Source organism: Mastacembelus armatus, chromosome 17 (genome assembly GCF_900324485.2).
Source record: "Mastacembelus armatus chromosome 17, fMasArm1.2, whole genome shotgun sequence".
NCBI lineage: Eukaryota > Metazoa > Chordata > Actinopteri > Synbranchiformes > Mastacembelidae > Mastacembelus > Mastacembelus armatus.
Genome location: NC_046649.1, coordinates 10,618,755 through 10,641,082, shown reverse-complemented (window position 1 = coordinate 10,641,082; position 22,328 = coordinate 10,618,755). Strand labels below are relative to the sequence as shown.

Genomic DNA, 22,328 nt, shown 5'->3' with positions numbered 1-22,328 from the left:
CAGCATGTCATCCGACTCCAACAATGGGTGGAAAGAAAGAAACAACAGTGAAGTCAAGTAAAAAGAAGCAAAAAGAAGCTTAGGGAGTTTAATTTTCCAAGATTAAGAACAGGAGAACCTTTAGGAGCATCATTCTCTTAACTACCTATATCATTCAGTGGGGAGAAAAACAAAAAGGTGAAGCCAACACAAAACGTCTTCGCTTTAAACAGCAATTGACTAAATGAAGATTATGGCTGCAAAGAAAACACAAACACATATCAAAGGGGAATGCATCCAAATAAAACCGAGACAGGATGTACCATAAATATAGATACTGATACTCTACTAAGCTGCTGATACAATGTAATTCAGTATTAACTGGATATCCTGTGTAGGGATGACGTGCACTACCTGCACAGCTGGCAACAAATAAGAGGCATGTTTTGCTGAAGCACACTGAAGCCTCTGGGGAAGCTTTTTTTTTGTCTATGTGGCAGCTTGAGCAGATTTTGCCAGCTCCACTCTACAATGGACAATGAAACAAGATCTATGAGGGAATATAAGTACATAAGGTCAGAGTCAAGGCGGTTATGTTCACAACAGCAGCCGTTAGAGAGCAGGTACTTCACTGTCACACATTTAAATTACATTAAAATGAAAGTCCCACAATAAATGCAAAGGTTAGTGCACCGCAGAAGAAATACTGATTACTGCGTGGAAACTTTACAAATGTCCATCTCAAGCACGTGAAACAACAACTTACTACACATGCATGCAACACTATGGAGTGCTAGAACCAGGACACTAAGTTCACTAAACAAACTGTTCAGGTGTTCACATGATGCACTACCCTTCCTGGCAGCTCCACTCTTTTCTATAAACTCAAGACTGTAGGACAATGAAGAACAAAAAAAAAAAAAAAAGAAAGAAATTAAAGAAAGAAACATAAAGCATTCCTACTTACATGACACTTGTATATCGTGTCTTAATAATTTAAAGATGATCAACATGGTGAACTCTACAACCAGATTTCTCTTCAACACATCAGATGGGGCCTTAAATATTTTCATCATCTCTAAGGGGGAGTAGCTGCAATAGCTACTCCACAATTGGCATGAAAACCAAAGCTCATAATTTCTCTTCTGACGTGATCTGGTGTTTCACTTTACTGTGATGATCAGGTGCTTCAATTGCACAGACGTTATCTAGTTTTTCAACTTAGGACTTTAAGGTAAGGGCTTTTGCAGAGTACTGACCTCTTGAAGCATTTCATTAGATATGCCTGACATGATCTGCTACAGTAGCTTTAGTGGCTTCAGGGTTAGCACAAAAGGTCACTTAGCACTTCATTTTTATAAACTGGTTGTGAGATTTTCACTTTCGACTCTTCTGCACTACTCAAAAAAAAAAAAAAAAAAAAAAGAAGATACATTTAGAAGAACAAAAACAAAATTGTCTCCCTTTATGCAGATCTTTGCAAAAATGCTCCTTGGTTCTGGAGACAAAGATGTTTTTCTTTAAGTGTTTTTAAGAGCTAATTCCACCACTTGTTCTTTGCAGACCACCTTGAGAAAGCCCTGCCTTGAAAGACGGCCGACTACACTAGCGTACGTCACTGAAAACCTCAATGAAAACAGCTTTTATTCAGAAAACCTTCCAACTCAAAGCTGAGAAAGAAAAGTGAATGTAATCCTCAAATTTCAACTCTCTGAGGCACAATGCCATTAGCACTTTTGAGTTCACTCAAATAGCCACATAGTGATTTCCCACTCTTCTCTCCCCGGATGCTTAGATGTGATCAAGTGCAGAGTCTCGATTTAAGCTTTGAGTTCAAAAAAGTTGCCATGTCAACTGTTTCAAGAGTTGTGTCCCTTTTTGTTTTCTCTCTCTCTTTCTCCAAGTCACAGAAGACATCCTGTTGAGTTATCTTGGAGGATTTTGTGTGAGATACCTCTTCTCCATCTTTCTCAGCATTTGGAGCAAGACTACCAACCATACGGCCTGGAGATCCAAGGGTTCAGGGGCACATGAGGGACCAGATGACACAGTTGCCCCTCTCTCCTCACCTCCAGAATCTTTTCGGACCTTCTACCCTCCTTTGACCCGTCGAAGGTCTCGCCTCTCCAACTGCGCTGCTCTGACGATGACAGCTTTCTCCTTCGCCATGTCTTCTCTTGTGAGCAGCATTGCGTTCTCTCTTCCACCAGTCTCGTGCTCGCCCTCCTCTTGCTCTCTTCCTGTCCAGCTCTACTCCCATTCTTGCTCTCACTCTTGTGATTGGTTGGTTTCTCACGGTCTCTCTCCTGTTACTTTCACACAGTGGTGCTTCGGTTGTAGCAGTGGAAAACGGGTATCCATGTTTGTTCTTTTTTGATATTACCCAGATTAAAATACCAATGAACTAAGCCTCACACCGGCCTAGCTCCTTTTCAGCAACCTGCAAATATATATCAGCCATTAGGATCAACAATTCAATGAGAGCTTTAGAAAGCAATATTTATCATGTCTATATAACAACATGGTCATGTCACTATAAAAACTACAGACAGAAGATTGTAGGTATAGCTTAGCACAAACTTCAGGAAATGGGGCAAGCAGCTAGTCTGGCTCTGTCTGAATGCATCAACATCCAACTATCAGCACCTCTATTTCATTTGTATATACATTTACAGTATGTGTCATAATACACATCAAATCCAAGTTTAAAAAAATTATAGTTTTAAGAGTTATGTGTCCGAGGCACTTCCCTTCATTAGGTCTGTAAAACGCACAACTCTCTAAAACAGCAACGTGTGGTATTTACACTGTTTTTGAAAAAAACAACATACAATGAGTTCAGTGTGAGCTTTACAGATGTTGCAGGGCACCTTTTGGCCAGAGCCAGGCTAGCTTTTTATCCGTTTCCAATCTTTATACAGAGTGTGTGTTTTTCTAAAAATTATTATTTGTTCAATTTCAGTGAGTCAGATCAGAGAGCAGTGGAATTTCTTACAGTCTAGTACTGGGACAGTCCAGTCACGCCACCATGTTGGTAGGCCCGCTCCCCCTGGTAGGTGGAGTCCTGGGACAAAGCCACATCAATCTGGGACTTGAACTCGTCTCCTAGGTAACTGTCCTATAATGAGACAAACAAAAAGCCAGAGAGACCATTCAACAAATATTCCTTCAGTTCTTCCAGGTGGAAAGGAATAAGTTGTTTTAGACAAGACAAAGTCTTGAAAAGGAAAACTGGACAAGACCTTGGAATATATGTGCAAAACGCCCTGGAATTAGATTCTAATTGAAATAAACAGACTACAAACACCCAGTGCACCTACTTAGCACTTCATAAAATCTTTTGGATGCTAAATCTATGGATTAAGATTAATGACTAAAGATTTATTCTGCAAAAATGACCTGGGAGAGTTCAGGCTGGGAGAGTCCAGGCTGGCTCATCTGTGATGGCTGGCTCATGTTGATATAGCCCTGCGTCAGAGGGCCCTGAGAGAAGGCCTGGGAACCCAGGTCTTGGCTGGCCTGGCTGCCAGTCATATGTCCTCCATGTCCACGGTCCCCTCCTCCATTCCCTCCTCCATGGTTCCCTGTGTTGCCACGGTTTCTTTGACGGCCACCTCGAGTCCCGCCACCTCCTCCACTGCCTGCCTTGCCCTTCATTCCTCCACCACGACCTGGAGGAACAAGTGTTTTATAGTAAGTTTATCTGAAAAGCATGTAGGCCTTTAACTCTTACTGCTTTATAGAGTCTCACCTGCTGTGGGCCCATTCACTTGTCCCATGTACCCAGGGGGAGGTATGGGGGGCATCACAAGGTTGAATGGGATGGGGATGTTCATGGAAGTCATGGGACTGGGGCCTGTGCCAATCATGCCAATCTGATCATGTGTCTGAAAATACATGTTGGATGTACGTCCTATAGTAGAAAGAAGTAGAGGTTAATTTTCCTTATTTTTAAATTATTGGGTCATGTACAAAGCTGGTTTCTTGTTTTTGTAGATAGATTTTAGCAGATAATAATAATACTTTTATATTTAGATAAGTATATTCAGCTACCATTGTTGCTGCGGTCATAAACAGATCCAGGGATGAGGGCCTCCCTGGCATCATACATGGCTGTGCTCATGAATCGACCTCCCTGTAAAACAGAAGAACATGAAATGCTAATTTCATGGAGCGTTTTCAAGTCACAGCTCATTAATTCTCACATGTACATATATTTATTTTTCTTGTTTTACTTGAACTCCTCACCATATTTGCATTGGGAAATTTTGAACTGCATCCCTAATCTGACACATGCCCCATCAGAGAAAACTTTAGTTAAGAGACCCTAATTTCATTGTTCTCTATGCTTCGTGGGTTCAACGCAGACACACACTTAACTCACAGGATTGATGGTGTTGACCAGCTTGCGGGGCTTGCTGAATTGCATAAGGCTCTCCCTCAGATTGTTGAGGGGACCTTCGACCAGGACCTTCTGCTCCTTGTAGTAATTCAGCAGGTGATTCCACAGGGGCTGCTTGGAGAGGGCCTTAGGATTTCCCACAATGATCACACCATACCTGCATGACAGAAACAGATGATGATTATTAACAATGACTTAAAGGTTGGAGGCTATCACAGTTAGGGGAGTCATGCATAATCATTGTAATCAGTATTATTTTTACCTGGCCCTGGTGAGTGCCACATTTAAACGTCGGGGATCATTGAGGAAGCCGATGCCCTGGTGCTCATTGGCCCTCACACAGGACAGGATGATGAAGTCTTTCTCTCTGCCTTGAAATGCATCCACGCTGGCTATCTCCACCTCCTACAAAAAGAATGAAGAGAAATTATTGGAAAACACTGAGGATTGAAGGTAGTATACTTACTGTGAGAAATCATTTGGTTGAGTTCTCCAACAATCTACAGAGATTGTGGTACACCGAACACGCTCAGTGAACATTTATTCTGGATTTTAGTTATAAAATGGCTTTGATACACTTTAACCACACTTAAATTAAGTGTTACTTTACCTGGTAAAGCTTGGTATGGAGGGAGCCACTGAACTGCATGTATTGGACCAGGTAGGACCTCTGTCCCTCATAGGGGGTAATGATGCCAATCTGATCAGGTTTTGCACCAGCCTTCAGCAACCTTGTGGTTATTTTCTCCACATTGGCTGCCTCAGTCCTGCATAAGGAAGTAGGGCCATTACAATTTTTTTTTATAATAAGTCGAAATGTTACAAAAACTGTTATTGACTATGCCTTAGAAAAATGTAAAAATAGGGGTCAAACTGGTAAATATTAAAACAGACATCTAATATATCTATTTTCAGGTAGAATCCTTATAAAGTCATTAAAAGACAAACATATCAGGTCATCATAAAGATGAAGAAAGTCTAAACCTGTTGAGATAGGATGTTCCAGAGCTGGCAATTTCCTCTTGGCCCTGCGTGACATAGAAGAACATCGGCTTGTCAGGCTGCGGCCATTGGAAGTCAAAGCCCTTTTTCATGCGGTCCGCTGTAGAAAGAGCAAACACACAGAGAAGGCTTAGGACTGGAAGGGAAAATACAGTGTACACTGTATACTGACTAAAGGACTAAGCCTGCCAGAGATAAACTGTGGGATTTATGTCAGTCTTCATTATAATTCCTTTAAGAAATGTAAAACATTTAGCTAAGCTGACCTATTATAACCAACAGCACCTTCGTTACTATGCGAATACAAACAGGAAACAACAACACAGAGTTGCATGCAAAAAGGCTCAAAGAAATCTCATGTCTTATATGTTTCCTTCCCAAATATCCATCCATCCATCAGCTATACCTGTTTATTCCTAATTAGGGTCACAAGGATCTGCTGGAGCCTATCTCCTCAAATGTGCTAAACGGTTTTATGACAAATCCCATCCAATATCAAAACCACTGGACAAAAGTAAAGCGTATGTTTAAACTGTTGAGGATTTAGGTGCATGCTGAAGCACAGACAAGAAATTAAGAAGGTGGTTCCTGTTTTAAGCACCTGAAAAGTGAAAGTAAAGCAACTGACCATCACAAAACATTTGTTTTCATCTTACCAGCGGTGACTCCATTCTGCAGAGAGCCCTCATAGAAGATGTTGGAGGGAAAGGCGCTGAGAGCTGGATGCATGCGGTACTGGACCTGTAGACGGATTGGCCGGATCCCCAGAACAACCAGACGCTCAAACAGAGACTGGGACAGACCTGCTTTGGCTGCCTTTTTACACATTACCACAGGGCCCAACTGGCAGTGATCGCCAACCAGAATCAACTAATGAAAAACCAAACAGATGATAACTTTAATCATTTAATAAATGTATTCAAAATAATGAATAAAGTTTATCTTTCTATCTATACAAAATAATTTGTGGGAATATCAGAGGTTAAAGCAGTTGCCATAGCATGTTTTAGACGTATTTCCACTAATGAAGCTCCTACCTGCTTGGCCCCAAGGACGACAGGCACCATGCATTCTGGTTCAGTGGCCTGGGTACTCTCATCGATCAAGATTGAACGGAACTGCATCTTGGCCAGACGAGGATCCCCTGCCCCGACACAGGTGCAACAGATCACATCAGCATTCTGGGAAACAAAAAAGTGAAAGTTGTGTTAATGCACATTGAAGTAGCATTTATTACTTTACTTAGATCTTTATTAAGAGATACTCTTTCTGTGTGAACAAAAGCATACAAACTCGACAATAATCAACACAATCTCAGTTGGTGTACATTATTGTGCACAGTGCTGATCCAACAGAAAACACTTAGATTAATAGACAGTCCAACCAGTCTTCATACCATAAGTAGCTCCCTCTCTGCAGTACGTCTCAGAGCTCGGTAGCGTTTCTCATCTGAGGAGGACAGCTCTCCAGTCTCATCCTTCAACTGCTGGAGCTTTTGGAGCTCTGGCATACTGCAGGTATGAACATTTTCAACAGAGATAAGTCTGGTGTTCTACAGCTGTAACAAGTTGTGTTATTTAGATGTGCAAACATTTCAGGCCACTAATAACAGTTTTTGTATTTCCCATATTTCTGTTTGTTACTATGTAATATTAGGCCAGTGCTGCACTCTGTGCTCATGAAAGTACTCTCAGTTTTTCTAAAAGTGCAAACAAAAGTTAAGCACAGGTCACAAAAATATGTTTTCTTTACAAATAAATACTGATCATCGCCGGGATGTGTTACCTGTCCATATTACGGGTCTGGTTGTGCAGAGCCAGGAAAGAAACAGGTGAGTCGATGGCCTCTCTGCTCTTGGCACACAGCCTCACCACCTTGAGTCCTGTCTGGTGGATCTTTTCTGTCAGCTGATCCACAGCAATATTACTGGGAGCACACACCAGCACTGGCCTGGAGAAACATAAATAACAGTATTGTATAATGTGATGTCCTGAAAGACAGATGCTGAGTTAAATTTAGTGTAAATAGTTGAATTTAAACCTAATAGCAGTGACAATTTTATGTCTTACCCATTGCCCTGTCTAGCCAGGTGGTAGACGATAGTGGCAGAAGTTACTGTCTTCCCTGTGCCAGGAGGGCCCTGGATCAGACTGAGAGGACGCTGCAGCACTGTCTTCACAGCATATACCTGCATTACAACAAACCACATCAATATCAGTCCTGAGAGGACAAAAACATTCATACACGATAAACAAGAGGAAAAGACCCATACATATCACCAGAGATAAGCCCAAATTGCCTTCAGGAATCTAAATAGCAATCTGTTTTAATTGTGCTTTAGTTTCTATCATCATGCTTATTTTGCTGTAATTAAGGGTTGTGATTGGCATAACTATTCTGATGATAATGATTACCTGTGAGTGGTTAAGATCAGGTAGGCCTTGTGCAGTGAAGCGTTTGGGAAGCTGGCACTTGATGACAACATCCTCTACCTCATGTCCCAGCAGTTTGTGGTAGATGTAACCAGAGACTGAAGTCTCATCCACAGCAAATGTCTTGAGGGCACTCTGCATCCTGGATGAGGAAGACAGGACTGTGACAACCCTCTAAAACTGCTCTAAAAATTTCAGCTGCCCAGATTGTAAAGATACAGACCTTTACTGACACTGACAAAAATGTTCATTAGAGATTGAAAACCTTCAGACAACAAACTTTCACAAACTATTCACAGTGGACTTAAACAGTAAAATGATCTGCACCTTTTCAGCTGAAGGTGCCATGTGAATGTGTATGTGTACTTGCTAACAGTGCTACCACTTGCTGCATGTTTTTTCTTTTGAATACCTGTCAAAGGAAGTAGACTTCCACACAAAGTCAACCTGAAAGTTGTGTGGTATCTCCACCGGCGCCCCGACACTGCTCCTTAACTCTATGGCAATCTCATCGCCATAATCTGGTACAGTAAATCAAGAAACTGGTAACATCATACGAGGGTTTAAACCTTTAGAAATTGTGTTAACAGCGTTGTGTGTCTGTTGTGTTTTATTTATTCATTTTTCTGAAGTGAGATAGTGTATCTAAATGATGTCCATTTTGATTCCAGTTACTCTTCTGTAATCTCAGTGGTTGCTGACATTTCAAGCTTAATAAATAGCTAAAACCTGAGATTAGTTTGTACTTTATGATGGAGTTGATAACTTTCAGATCAAAACCTAGAAATGTTGGTTTGAGTCACTAAAAATTCTTTTGACATCCAGCCTTAGTATTTTGGGAATACTGTATCAGTTAACAAACAGGTGGTACACTGTAAGTGAAATCTATATATAGAAAATGCTTCTAAAACCACTGGGGACTGAAGACAACACACAATGTTGAAGATGTTGTTGTTACCTGTCACTGCCACTAGATGTTACTAAACACTCATATTTCACTGGTGGGACATTTGCTCTTGTTTACAATGAATCAAGTTTTGCAAAATAACCTACTCATATGGATAAAGGGCAGTCTCCTGTCACATACAGTATCTCTACTGTAACGGTCATAAGGATACTATCAGGGACTTTGATGACATGGCCAATGCCTTTCCATGGTGGAGCGAGGTCTCCTTTGTACCTCAGGCAGATTTCATCTCCCTGCATCAGTCGCATATCTACAGGAAAGCAGATAACACAAACACATAAACTTCATTAAATATACATCACTAAATATACATCACTCGTGGTGTAAAGTGAACCAAAAGCACAATTTTAACACAATTAATCAAAATTATACATTTAATGAATTGTGAACGACACACCATTATAAGTCAAAAGACATTTAGATATAAAAATGATTGAACAGCCAACGTTCTCCTGTCACTTATATATACACATGTGGCCAAAATATGAAAAATATCCCTCCTAGAAACAATAATAATAATAAACATGAGGAAAACAACACATACCTGAGTCTGTCTTTGGAAGAGTGAAATATGCAATCCTCTTTTTATTTAGTCCCAAGTCCCACCTGACCGTAATGTTGTCTTGAGTCTGTTAGGACATTAAAAGATATAACTAACCACTGAACCACAGAAGAAAAATAATAATATCAACTGCAAAGTTAGAGGGGGGAGACATGGGTCACAGGTTGGTTGCTGGATCTGAACCATTGACATACAGTGCCTGTCCTAAGCACTAGCTTTATGGGGCGCTCCGTGAAATGTTTTTAAATTCATAATTATTTCCTTTTGTTTACCTGAGACTCTTTGAGTTTCTTATCATAATCAGCCTCCAGCTTCACAAGAGGGCCGAAGATGTTTTGGTACTGATAGGCATCCTCATAGCGGAGCAAGACATGCTGGGGCTCCTCATCCACGCCAGGCTTCTCCAGGTCCTCCAAAGTTGCAGTGGGATTTTCCTGCCAGGAAGAAACACACACACACACGATGGAAAAACAGACAAAAGACATTTTAAAAAGACGCAGCAGAAAAAACATGTGTTAAGCCACCTCATAATAAATAAAACATTAACACTTAATATTAACTTAGTGTAACTTTTATACAAAATGGAAACTGTAAAAATGTATACATAGATAAATATAATACATGCAGGCATGGAACTGGCAGCGAAACTGAAAGAAGACAAATAGCTCAGCAAGAAATAGCTCAGCAAACATTCAGTTATTTGCATCACACCCATGAATATATCACTATACATAACCCAGTTTCAAGTTAAGTGGGTTTATAATACTTATATAGCACAATGTTGGGTGTGTGTGTGAGGACAGTTACATTGACAGTACCTTCCACAGTTCCTCCAACTTATTGATCTGCTGGGCGGTGATCTGGCGGGCCCTGAGCTGTTCTTGCTCTGAGGGGATTTTGACCAGCCAGGAAAGGAAGCAGCGGTCCTGGATGAGAGGCTGCCACTGTGAGCTGTCCCAGTTAATGTCTTTCAGGCTGCTCTGGCTGGCACATGGCTGCCTGCATTACAAATAAATGAAAGAGGTAAAAAATTAATTTTAAAATCATTTCATTGGGCTTAACAATACAGAGTTCAAGGTACATAGTGAACTGCATACAGGCACCCTTACCTACACAGCAACACCACTACTGAGTCTGCCTTGGCGGGGATGAAGCCCAGCAGGAAGACATTACGACAGCCACAGTTATAGCACTCAAGCACAGTTTCTCCCAAAGGGCCATCTTTATGCAAGGTCACCTCTTTGGACTTTGCTCTCACCAGATGGTTCACAATGTGGCTAACGGTGAAGAGAATGACAATTAATGCACTAATGGGGGAAGAAAGGTCAAAGACTACAGTCTTGTATAGAGTGAGGGGAGTACACAGTAGCCATACTTACTGAAGAATCTACTAATCTCTAAGATGCACTCAGGAGAAATAATGAAAACTTATGACCCATCTAATATTAAGAGTTGATTATCAGCTACACTGACTTCCAATGGCTGTAACTAAAATCATTATCAACTGTGTCAATTACTTCATTGTTACCGTTTATTATATTTCAGTTTATGTAAACTTTACCTGTAAAAAAAAACAAAAACAAAAAACAGACAATTATTTCTCTGATTTAGGAAATTAACAGTATCCAGTCAATGTTTTCAGGCAGTATGTACCATTCTGCTTTATCACAAGCCTGATTCAGGTTTAAATGAGTTTTTACATTACAAAGCCTATTAAAGAAACATTCAGCAACTTTATATCAAGGTTGCACAAGCAAATATGTCTTTCCTTTGGATTTAGAAACTTATTATTAGTCAAGTAGCCCTTGGAAAAAAAAATCTTTTTAATGATGCTTTAATCTCCACAACAAATAACTCTGCCTTCCTACCAGAGACTTCAGAATACAACAAAGACATAAATACTGTGAACTATACTCTTGCAATGAGGATACTGTAGCTGTAAACTGATTCTTTCCCATTTCATTTAGCTGAGTACTTGATCAGGGAGGGTCAATAAAAACCCAATAATTGACACTATGTTACCTGCCAGAAGTGTTTCCACGACCATTACAAAACCATTTTTTGCTAGTGTTGCAATAGACCACACAGGCTGGATCATGAATCCCACAGTAGCTGAAGCAGAGACAGAGAGACAAACTTTAAAAAAAAAGAAACATTCAGGTCTCAAATTATCAGAAAAGAGAACATGCTTAAAACAAAGTCAGTACAATACTTATGATAAATTCTTAAAATTGGCTTGTCTGGGTTATAATGCAGTCTTTCACCCCACAAAACTGATGTAGCAATGGAACTAAAATCAAAGTGACCCACCAATCTGTCTCCCTGCTGTCTGCTTTGGGATGAAAGAACTTTAGCGTTAAATGACTTAAAGATCATCTTTGAGAATCTGACTATGCATGTAAATGTCAACTAGTAACAAACTGTCTGTGTTTTGAAAACCTTTATTTTTGTTCCCTGAGGGAATTATGTACCGAGGTTATAAGGTTTATGAAGAAAACTGAGGCCCTAATCATGTGTCCAACAAACTTTGAATTCACTTCACATTTGAAGCTGCTACAGATCTTTTGATGAAATAAACGTTGGTACTTCAGTTATTATGGAAACAAACAGTGATTATCTTATCTCACTGAACAACTGAGAACATCTGGGATTTCCCACATAACTCAAGGGGACTTATTTAGACCAGCCAGACTAATGGCTGACAGACACTCTGTTAGACAGCATACAGTACAAGCATTGAGCATGAAAAGAGCAGCGGCGCTTGATGTAGCAGTAATATTGATTCACCACTGTCAACACTAGACATCACACAAAATGTTCTGAAATAATGCTTTATGTGTTATCTGAAATGTGTGTCTACAGAGTGGTGTCTGTTGTCCACCAAGGACAGAAAGCATGTGGATAAGATGCACAGAAACCAGTACAGTCAGAACATGTTTGTTTAAAGGCTGAAAGTAATGTTAAAGTAGTTTTGGTTATGTTAAACTGTGTTTTACAGCATTTTTACAGCATGTTTTATTTTAAAGTTTGCTTTTTGCAAACAGACAGAAATATTTTCATTAATTATGGTCAACTTAGTCCGACCCACATCCCGTATCCCGCTCTGAATAAAGACAGGGGCTGTATGGCATTAGAACTATTAAATTCACAGATCAAAAACTGCAAAAAAAAGGCCATATTCAATTTTTTAAAAAAAGGGGAAATTAAATAAAATCATCACAAGAGAGTATTTCCTCTATGATAACAATCAATGCACAGGTTATATTAGCCTGGTCCTTTACCTGCAGGCATGCACAGGAAGGTCCTTGGTATAGTAGGCGTCCTCCTCATCCTCCTCAAAGTTCAACTCTGCCAGCAACTGACTGGCTTTTACCACAGGGTCGTCCCCATTCTGCAGCACCCCATCAGGACCATTGATCTGAGGAGACACATGTTGGACAACCAACAATTTTAAATATAGTTAATGTTCACAATTATGTGGCATGAACTCACATTGAAGGAAACAGGGAGATGAGGCCTCAGGTGATTATATATGCCACCTGCAGTACATCTTACAGACAGAGACTGTATTTCACTAACTGTATCTACTGACCTGTAGGGATGTTGTTGACAGTAACGCTAACTGTTGTATGTATTTTGTTAGTACAATTAAATGCTAGGAGGTGTAAACATTGGCACTGGTGTCTGTTCTGTCACACTGGTTAATCCCATGCCTGCTCAGTGTGTGTTTTAATGACATGCTCGCAGCGGCAGTATGCTAAGTGAGCTAGCATGCTAAGTCAGCGTGCTAACACATGGTAACGGCTGGAAGGCGTCATCATGCTAACCGGGGCAGCTAGCAATGTTGTTAGCTCGGTTAGCTAACGCACCTCTCGTCAACACAGTAGACGACGTGTTTAACATAGAATAGCAACACGCACCTGACTGTCCAGCTGACTCTGGGTTTGGCCTTGGGTCTGAGTCTGGCTCGGCAGGGTGAAATCGGTGAAGTCGTACTCGGAGCCCTGGGTGTCCGCTCCCAGCAGCTCGGCTTCCTCGGTGTCCAGGAACGTCAGAGTCTGGGAGCTCGGCCCGTACGCCTCGACGCTCATGTTTCTGCCTTTCACTCGTTTCTGACGAATTATCCACAAAACTGTTGCTTTGCTAAGGGAAACTGAATAACCGAGACTGGGTATTGATGAGAAAATGACAAACACTGGCGGCGTGACAGAGATACAGAGCCTCGACTATGGCTGCGTCCCGTTTGTCACCTCCCCCGCTCGTTTCCTTTCCTCCCTCACTGCCACTCGTCTCCTACAGGAAGTCTCCTGCAGGGAGCGAGGGAAGGGAAGGAGACAAGGAGGCAGGAGTGAACAGAAACGGGACAACCGACTGATCGCATGGCCACAAAAACTATACAAGAAATGAAAGAGCAACAAATGTGTGAGTTGTGGCAACGATATATGAATTTTTCATATATGCATTTAATTATTTTGCTTTATATTTATTTTTACTAGTTAATTTATCAGTAATCTATGACCAGATAATAAAAGGCATCTTAATCTGATTAAAACAGGCTATTATTAAATCAACATAAAGAATATAATCAATTCATAGCCTATGATGAATAATGCTGTTGTATGGTAACATATTTTTAAAACATACAAGCAAAGAAAGAGCAGAGATGAAGAGCAAATCATTAGTGTTCAAGCAGGCCTTAAACGCACTTTAAATGTTCTAGGAACATCATGACCTTCCCACCTAATGCCCCAATTTGTCAGGTCAGAACAAGTTCAGCAGGTCTGTCCAACCAGTATGTACTGCACCCAGTATTGCTGTAACTCACCCTGCAGCACAAGAATTCGAAAGTGAATGGATCATTAAATAATTAATAGGAATGCCACAAGTAACAAAGCAGTGAAAAGACTCTTGGTCAGACCCCAAAAACCTATCTCAGGAAAAATCGCTGTCTCAATAATCTACAATCATTACCAAGTATCCATAAAACCACAAGCGTCTCAAATAAAAATTGTCTTTCCTTTTAAGCAATTTGTGTTTTGTGATCGTACACCAGGACTGACAGCTTGTCACTCTGCCAAGGCAAAGTGGCTTCTTGACTGAGACGAGAGTTTGCAGTTAGGATCTTTCTGCCTAAACATGACAACAATCAAGGAATCTTTCTTTAATCTCTTTCCAGCAACAGCATGACAATGACTAGGCCTTTAGTCCTGGTCCACGTGTTCAGACCTCAGTTTTCAGGTGCTTTAATTATTAGGAGAGAGAACATGAATTAAGGCTTTATTAATTCAAGTATGATTTTAAAAGGCAGTACACCTGCATTCAAGAGTAGAAGATGACTTATTCTTTCAACATGTATGAACACCATCAGAGTATTCATAGATCAAAAATGCTCTGTCAGGGTACATGTGAGATGGTTTATGAAGCAGCTGATTTTTCAGGATTGTGGTTCTTTGCTTAACATATAAAGTTAGATAAGATACTTAAGATATAAACACCAGGAAGGTAAAATCATTTTTTTTAACTTTATGAATATTAGCCCTCTAAGGCAGTCTTAAAAATTATAGATCCAATTTTATTGTCGCCTTAAGGTCATATTTATACATCTAAACAATCATTTTTTGTTTATTAAAAATTAAATTGAAGACTGTATTCAAAGAATAAAAACACTGTTAAGACCTCAAAGGTTCCCTTCAGTAGGCCTATACATATAACATATGTTTCTGTTGTAACCAAATCCCTTGACTGTTGTTGACTGTTGTGTTGGTTCTACAATGGTAACAGGAAGAAAAAAACATCCTTGTTTATTTGTCAGAAGAATATCAAAAAGCTGCCTGGTTGACTAATGGTTCACAGAGGAAAAAGAAAAGACAAGAAAATTAAAAGACCAGCTGAAAGTGATGAACCAGTCAGCCAGTCTCAGCGACATTACACACACGCACAGAAAAGTTAAATTATTTGCAGCTGCAGTACGGTAAAACCTTTACACCCCTGGAGACTGCCTTTAAACACAATTTACAAATCAATTCGAGTTGCATTAACGCTGCTGCTAAATGCAAATAGCCAGCATTGCAGGGCTTCATATGACTCAAGGTTTCTGGCTGACCAAGAAAAGTAAGAAGAAAAAAAAACAAGCCTGTGTAAAATATTTTAATTATACACAGATCTAAGCAGACTTTGCTTTGCAAAGCTGCACTACATATATACTATAGGTCTGACACCTCAAATCAGTGAAATTGTAAATAGTAATTACATGTGTAATATATTTCCCTGAGATAAACAAGTGATCATTTGTGTGAACCTTTCAATTTTTTCATGTTCCCCTCATTTCAATGTGAGCACATTTCTCTGGTGCAAATACAGGCAATAAAAGGGAAAGGAAGTGTATTTCCAAGACTGAATCTAAATTATAACACAAGGATTTGGGAATCTGGTGAGAAGTTAGTATAACTATAACATAAAGCTACTACATTGTCAGTAGTATTGATGATATGTTAATATAGGCCAAACACTTCCCCTTTCTCACATTATACAACATGAATACGTCTATAGATGTTGCTGAGTTGACATCTATTTTCAGATCAGAACTATTCACTGATGCCAACTACATTATGGACACATTCAAACACACACTTGTACACAATATCTACAATAAACAGAATGCACTCATACAGCATTTTTAAGATACAGCTTTGTAAAGCACCAGTTTGACACTAACTGGGAACTTCATACCACTCATTTCTGGAGCTCCAGTCACCACTCCCCACACTGTAAATCACATTTTACACACTTTCTGAGCCACAAATTAAACCAGATGATGTACTTGCTTCAGAATATATATTGATTAAAACATTACTGCAAGCCTGTGATCCCTTTGGGTCAATTTGGTCTACCCAGGTTGTAAGACAGTCATTAGTGGTCATGCTGGTGTTGATTCTCATGACTGCAGTGCTTGCTGTGTTTGTGCTCATCCTCAGAACGATCCAGCTCCAGCATTTTTAACATCTCCTGTACAATGGCCTGAAGGGCCCTGCCCAGGTCCTGGCTGCTGTAGGGTTTTCCCAGAGGAGGCACATGGACGAAAGCAGAGCGGCCATGCCCCAGGTACAGAGACATGTAGTAGGTGTAGTCACACAAATACCTGGCAGGGGACAGTGTGGTCTTGAAAATAGACAATCTTTTCTGTGTTTATAATGTAATTATGGTGCTTTTCCTATCGAGGCCAATATTTCCCTCATAATTCACTTAAATGTGCAGTGTATGCACGTGTGAACCTTCCATAGGAGTGTGTGGAAAATATCACGTACCTTCCAGCATCTTTGGACACAGACACAGTGACCCCAATGTCAGAGTCTGTGATGCTTTTGCAGACTGCATCCATGTCCAGCACTGAGTTTATACAGTCGGGACCATTTTCCATGCAGCACTGGGAAGCTGGGCAGAAGCTGCAGTTGTCCAGGCGCTTGTAACCCTTGTTGTGGCCACACTGCTCCAAAGTGACTGTGGTAGCTAATCCAGAGACCCCAACATGGACTACTAACTGCTCAGAGGATGCCAAGAAACAGAGGTGGAAGAGGTTATTTGGGGCATTTTTCTGGTTTAATTGAGGAATAATTAGTAATAATTTATATAACGTATGATGAAAATATGTGTTTTAATGTGTAGTAATGTCAGTTTGCTAGAATACCTTTGGCTGGTGCTCTTTCCAGAGTGATGGCAGTAGCCTCTGAACAGCCTGGTATTCAACAGGCACCTCACACACATAAAGCTCTACCGCCTCATCCAGCCCTAATCGCTCCAGTTCCTGTGACCAAACATACATTATGTTGTACTTTATATGGTCTTTGATCACAATCACACTCTCAAGGGGCTTCACAATAAACAATTAGACACAATGACAACGCCTCTTATAGAAATACCCTTCACAATAAGGGGAACTTTTAAATCATTTGTGTATTTTTTATGCACGTCATGGATTTTCTTCATAATTCATAATTTCATTTTCTTCCTAAAATACTGGGAAAAAGTCATTTCATACAATATCACATAAAAATATATGATTATAATAGAAAGTACATAAATCCACCTCAAATGCACTTTATGAAATGTACCACACCTATTACAGCAGGCCACGTTTAAGTAAAGCTTAGATAACACAAGCCCTGAACTGGCACCTTCGTTTAAATATGGTCAGCTTGATGAATGATTACCTGCACTGCCACCCAGCTGGAGTTTACTGCATGCTCTCCAAAAGGCTCAAAGCCTGCAGAGACAGGTATGTAGAATAACTAGTGACCAGGAGCTATACTGTAGCAATGATACAAAGTGCAGCAGGGTAAATAAAAAGGATGCTTACCTGCCACTAACAGAGATGATAAGGGTGAATATAAAAAAAGGAAACTTAATTCAAAGTCTAAAGGTTGCATTGAGTTAAACATTAATTTTAATAGTTAAGCACATGACACAGAGAAGAGACGCTCTGTGATTTCGCTCTCACAGATGACCAGCTAGGGAATTTTGTGTTAGAAAAAAGACTAAATTTAGTCTAATGGAGCCTGGATGCATATTGCTCTGTATCCTTCTCTAAAGCAACAAACAAACACCTTTTCTCCTGACAGCAACATCAGTCTCTGAAAGTGCATCGTTTTCTTAATGCGCTGCCATTACATATTTAAAATATACACACAATCATCTAGCAATTTTATCCAGATCAACTGTGCAGCTGAGACACAAGCACAAAACTCTTAGACCTCTAACAGCAGTGTAGTAACATAAAGACATCATCAGAGAAAGAACTGCCTCTTTCCACTCCTGTGACCAAATCAAACATCTCACCTGTTACTATTACTTTCTTATTGGCCATTATCCTTGGTTGTTCTGACAAGAACTGTCATAGATTTAAAATAAACAGATCAAATATCCACAAGAAGAAGAATCCCAGGCTTGTGTGTGCTTGCTGCTGTCTTCCTCTGCTTCATTTCTCAAAGGAAATGACACATCAAATCTGGATGCATTACACTGCCACCTTCTGCATGGGCATGCACTCTCCTCTGCTAGTTCATTCAACAACAGTGCAATTTAATCCACTGTAAAACGAGAAAAAAATCAACAAAAGATTATTATAGTATATATCAGTATTCACCATGAGTCAGATCTGTTTTTGGAAAGGGACGGGGGTGGGGGGGGTGAAACTGGTGTTTTTAATCCAAGTGTTTTAATGACATGGAGTGTAATTGAAGCCACGTGTATCCTGAAAATGAAAACCAATCTTGCTTAATTTAAAACAACCTCCCAGGCCTCAGTAGGTCCAGCTGAGGAGCCATTTAAGCCCCAACCAGCTGTTGGGACTGTTTGGGTGTGAGTGTGTGCACTGTGAACAGGGCGAGTGTGACACAAGGTGTTGCTGAAGAGAAAAAATAAAAAAGTCAAAGGACACTACTTTGTCTGCTGGGAGGAGAAGTTTTATGTGACACAACCTCCGACACACTCCATTACCTGTTGTTTAGCAGACAAACCTTCTTCACAGTTTGTTGTCATGAAGGCAGAGCTAATCTAATATTGCCTTACAGGAACAGCCCTTTCTTTTTCGTTCTTGGTGCACTCTGCAGTCCACGCCCCTGGGTTGTGAAATGACTCACACATTCTGGACACTGCACCCTACGTGACTCCGAGCTGGCACAGAGGAGAAAATATGTTCCCCATAGGGTGGAGATTTTTTTTTTTCTTTATTCTTTATTCTGAGGTGAAGGCTTCAGACATTTAGAACATTTCTCTCTCATTGGTGTTAGAGAACCAACATTTACTTCTGCTGCTGAACCGCATCACGACCATCTGCACAACGCTAACATCCCCCTCTTTCTCCTCCCTCAACCCATTCACCTTTCTCTCTACCTCGCCTGCGTCACTGGCTGTGTCAGTGTTGCCATGGAAACTAATGATGCACTCTGCTCTGTGGTGCTGATGCAGACAGTCTGCTGACGTCCTCGCTCAGTTTGGGCAGAATAACAATATTCTGTTTCCAGACTCTGTGCCTTACATACTTTAGACTGCCTGTGATTGGCTGTTCACATAGGAAACTTGTAATAGTTACACTGTAGTTTCTGCTGCTTTTTTAGTCTGTTCTTTTAGATATTAGGTAGATATTTTCTTGGTCGGAAGTGCATCAGTCGGACAGTATCGCATGAGAATCATTTCTTTCTTCTCTTTTGTTAAACTGAATAAGTGTTAATTGAAACAGAGCAGGATTGTGTTTTGTTGTGATTGCTGCACGCATCTATTTTTGGAATGAAAACAGTACACAGAAAGAGGCAGCGGCTTGCCCAACGTCCACCAGCCACAGACATTGAAAACCCTTAAGAACAGCGTGTTTGTATTTCTGCAGTCACTCGTGGACGTGTCACGCCACTTTTAAACACAGACAGAATACAGTTTCCTCATTTTACTTTTAAAGTTTCCTTCCCTGTTCTAGTCTGAGCTCAGTTTCCCCAGAAACACTTTCAGTACACTAAAAGACAGTGTGACGCCTCATTTCAGGCCTTGTTTGTGTGTGAGGGTTAGATGTTACAAATGATCATTAAAGTGCTCAAACAAGAGGCTTCAGTGTTGTAGCCTCGGTCACATCAACACCTTGAACACAGTGAATGAGACTGCAGCCATTGCCTATCCTGCCCTGCCCTTTCTGTTCTATTCTAGTCCTTTAAAAGCTGCTTTAGTCGGAGCTGAGGAATATTTTCTGTTAGGCTTGTTCCCGTGTTCTTCCTTTCCTTGGCCTTCGCCTCTTTACACCTTCCCCGCCCAGTCTCTGCTCTCTCTTGGCGACCCTGAGCTTTTTTATGCTATGACATCAAACCACAATGCATTGCACTGTTTGTAGTTTACCTAGAGTCTCCATGGCAATAAAGCGCGGCTCGGCCCCTTATTCAAATTGAAGCGGAAACCAGCGTCATTTTGGGCCAATCTCCGAGCTCTGGAGTGACATAATGGAATTTTTAGGGCTAGAAAGCGAGCGAGGTCTGGCGCTGCGCAGAGCAGCCGTGCCATCGGGAAAAGACAATATTGTCCGCGCACAGGAGAAACACAACAGAGACCCTTAGGGCCCAGCTGTCCACCGACCGAGAGGCTGACTGGTAGACTGGGATAAGGAAACGGGATCACATAAAGTAAAGGTCAGCTGATTTCCTCATGTTTGGATGTGTCTGTTCAGGAATCGTTAATGCGTAACGCCGAGCACTCCCTCATGTGAGGGTGTAGGATGGAAACAGGCGCCGCCGTCAGTACTCCGAGGGTTCCCAGCGTCTACTCCCACAGCACCATGATGAAGAAGGAAATCAATCTGAACCTGGACGACCAGAGCTCCGAGCTCAAATCGGCCCCTCTCCGGGACACAGACGGACTTCTCAACTCCCCAGACTTGGGATTGTTGAAACTGGCCTCTCCGGACCTGGAGCGCCTTATTATCCAGTCCAATGGTCTGGTCACCGGCACCAACGCGACTTCCCAGTTCATCTACCCCAAGTCTGCCAGCGACGAGCAGGAGTTCGCCGAGGGTTTCGTCAAGGCGCTGGAGGATCTTCACAAGCAGAACCAGCTGAGCGACGCAGGGTGCGTGTCCGTGGATCGACTGGAGCTCCTCGGCTCCTCCGGCACAGTCGGATCCACCGGGCTCCAGACGTCAGACCTCCCTGTATACACTACTTTAAACGGCTATGCGGCCAGTCCGCTCGGAGCCAATACCATCAACTACTCCACGGACACCATCCCCTTCCCACCGCCTCCGTCTCATCTGGTCAGCACGCAGCAACAGGCGGCCGCTGCGGCTGCCCTGTCACGACTCCAGTCTGCCGGTGTGGTGAAGGACGAGCCCCAGACGGTACCAGACATGCAGAGCTTCGGGGAAAGCCCTCCGCTGTCTCCCATTGACATGGACAACCAGGAGCGCATCAAGGCGGAGAGGAAAAAGCTGCGGAACAGGATAGCAGCCTCCAAATGCCGCAAGAGAAAGCTAGAGAGGATCTCTCGGCTCGAGGACAAGGTCAAGACCCTGAAAACGCAGAATACCGAGCTGGCCTCCACGGCCAGCGTCCTCAGGGAGCAAGTGGCCCAGCTGAAGCAGAAGGTGATGAACCACGTGAGCAGCGGATGCCAACTTTTACCAAACCAGGTCCAAGCTTACTAAACCCCAGTGACGGTGCTCTGCATGGATGTTTGGTTTTTCTTACAGCTCTAACTCTGCTCTGAGGATACAGGCCTGTATCACGAGGAACATTTGACTTTTGTAACCCAGAATCTTATACGAGGACAGTGTAAATGCACCCTCCAGAATAAAAGGCTGTACCAGAGAGACATTTGCAGTGCATTGTGTAGAAAAGAACAGGCTTTGGTGAGAAACCAGTCAACTGGGACATGACAGGTTAACCGGCAGCAGGTTTGGGCTGCAGCCTCTTCTGCTTCATGAAAATCTGGCAGTGTTATGCAGCAAAAAGATCCATTTTCATTACCCTGACATTTTGGAAAGCCATGTAGCAAAGTGCTATCCAGTGGACTGATGCAGGATAGCATGTATCTGTGTGTAAGCTGGACAATCAGTAACAGGGGTGCATCCAAACACCAGGGTGTCCCCAAGTGCTGCCATCCACCTTGTAATGTAATGCCTTACTTGTTTACAAGCACTTAGCAATGACAAATATATATATATATATATATTTTTATTTACTGAAACATTTATTTTACATATGGTCTTATTTCTCAGTACTTTTTATTTGCAGAAATGAACACTGCTTGTCTCGTTGCTTTCGTTTACAGCAACCGTTTTATTTTTCATTGTGGTGGCTGGTTTGTAGTTGTTCAGTTGCCAAACTTCCATGAATGTATGTGTACATGCCGAGGACTCCCATGTATCCACTTGTAATGGACGTTCAAGTCTGTCATTTATTAAATTCACTACATTCCTACATGTGTTTTGTTTCTTACTAAGATGGGAGGCTCTTT

The 22,328-nt window shown here is 41.4% G+C and overlaps 3 protein-coding genes across 3 annotated transcripts; 1 reads left to right on the top strand and 2 right to left on the bottom strand.

Annotated features, from left to right (window-relative positions):
- Positions 1–60: 60 nt before the first annotated feature.
- On the bottom strand, positions 61–13,602 carry LOC113134026 (regulator of nonsense transcripts 1-like). Its single transcript, XM_026313210.2, has 24 exons — positions 13,265–13,602; positions 12,626–12,762; positions 11,367–11,456; positions 10,454–10,621; positions 10,163–10,343; positions 9,617–9,778; positions 9,327–9,411; positions 8,934–9,032; positions 8,228–8,336; positions 7,798–7,957; positions 7,453–7,571; positions 7,169–7,333; positions 6,780–6,894; positions 6,421–6,564; positions 6,040–6,253; positions 5,366–5,483; positions 4,992–5,148; positions 4,644–4,786; positions 4,364–4,538; positions 4,033–4,114; positions 3,731–3,892; positions 3,379–3,650; positions 2,975–3,097; positions 61–2,419 (listed from the first exon to the last, which is right to left on the bottom strand). The coding sequence occupies exons 1-23, from the start codon at positions 13,433–13,435 to the stop codon at positions 2,978–2,980; spliced, it is 3,348 nt and encodes a 1,115-aa protein (XP_026168995.1). The 5' UTR covers positions 13,436–13,602; the 3' UTR covers positions 61–2,419; positions 2,975–2,977.
- A 1,598-nt stretch (positions 13,603–15,200) lies between these two features.
- On the bottom strand, positions 15,201–18,314 carry LOC113134031 (pyroglutamyl-peptidase 1-like). The gene is made up of 5 exons (XM_026313219.1): positions 18,177–18,314; positions 17,552–17,604; positions 17,029–17,145; positions 16,649–16,881; positions 15,201–16,482 (listed from the first exon to the last, which is right to left on the bottom strand). The coding sequence occupies exons 1-5, from the start codon at positions 18,202–18,204 to the stop codon at positions 16,254–16,256; spliced, it is 660 nt and encodes a 219-aa protein (XP_026169004.1). The 5' UTR covers positions 18,205–18,314; the 3' UTR covers positions 15,201–16,253.
- Positions 18,315–20,331: 2,017 nt separating this feature from the next.
- Positions 20,332–22,291, top strand: LOC113134028 (transcription factor jun-D-like). The gene has a single exon (XM_026313215.1). The coding sequence runs from the start codon at positions 20,593–20,595 to the stop codon at positions 21,514–21,516; it is 924 nt and encodes a 307-aa protein (XP_026169000.1). The 5' UTR covers positions 20,332–20,592; the 3' UTR covers positions 21,517–22,291.
- Positions 22,292–22,328: the final 37 nt, after the last annotated feature.

Excerpts from the sequence above, each read along its gene's own strand:
- LOC113134026 (XM_026313210.2), bottom strand. The coding sequence starts at position 13,435 with ATGAGCGTCGAGGCGTACGGGCCGAGCTCCCAGACTCTGACGTTCCTG. Across the intron at positions 9,033-9,326 it reads TCTTCCAAAGACAGACTCAG|ATATGCGACTGATGCAGGGA; the intron begins GTATGTGTTGTT and ends GCTTTCCTGTAG. Across the intron at positions 4,787-4,991 it reads TCCATACCAAGCTTTACCAG|GAGGTGGAGATAGCCAGCGT; the intron begins GTAAAGTAACAC and ends TTCTTTTTGTAG.
- LOC113134031 (XM_026313219.1), bottom strand. The coding sequence starts at position 18,204 with ATGGCCAATAAGAAAGTAATAGTAACAG. Across the intron at positions 17,605-18,176 it reads TAAGAAAGTAATAGTAACAG|GCTTTGAGCCTTTTGGAGAG; the intron begins GTGAGATGTTTG and ends CTGTCTCTGCAG. Across the intron at positions 17,146-17,551 it reads CCAGCTGGGTGGCAGTGCAG|GAACTGGAGCGATTAGGGCT; the intron begins GTAATCATTCAT and ends GTTTGGTCACAG.
- LOC113134028 (XM_026313215.1), top strand. The coding sequence starts at position 20,593 with ATGGAAACAGGCGCCGCCGTCAGTACTCCGAGGGTTCCCAGCGTCTAC.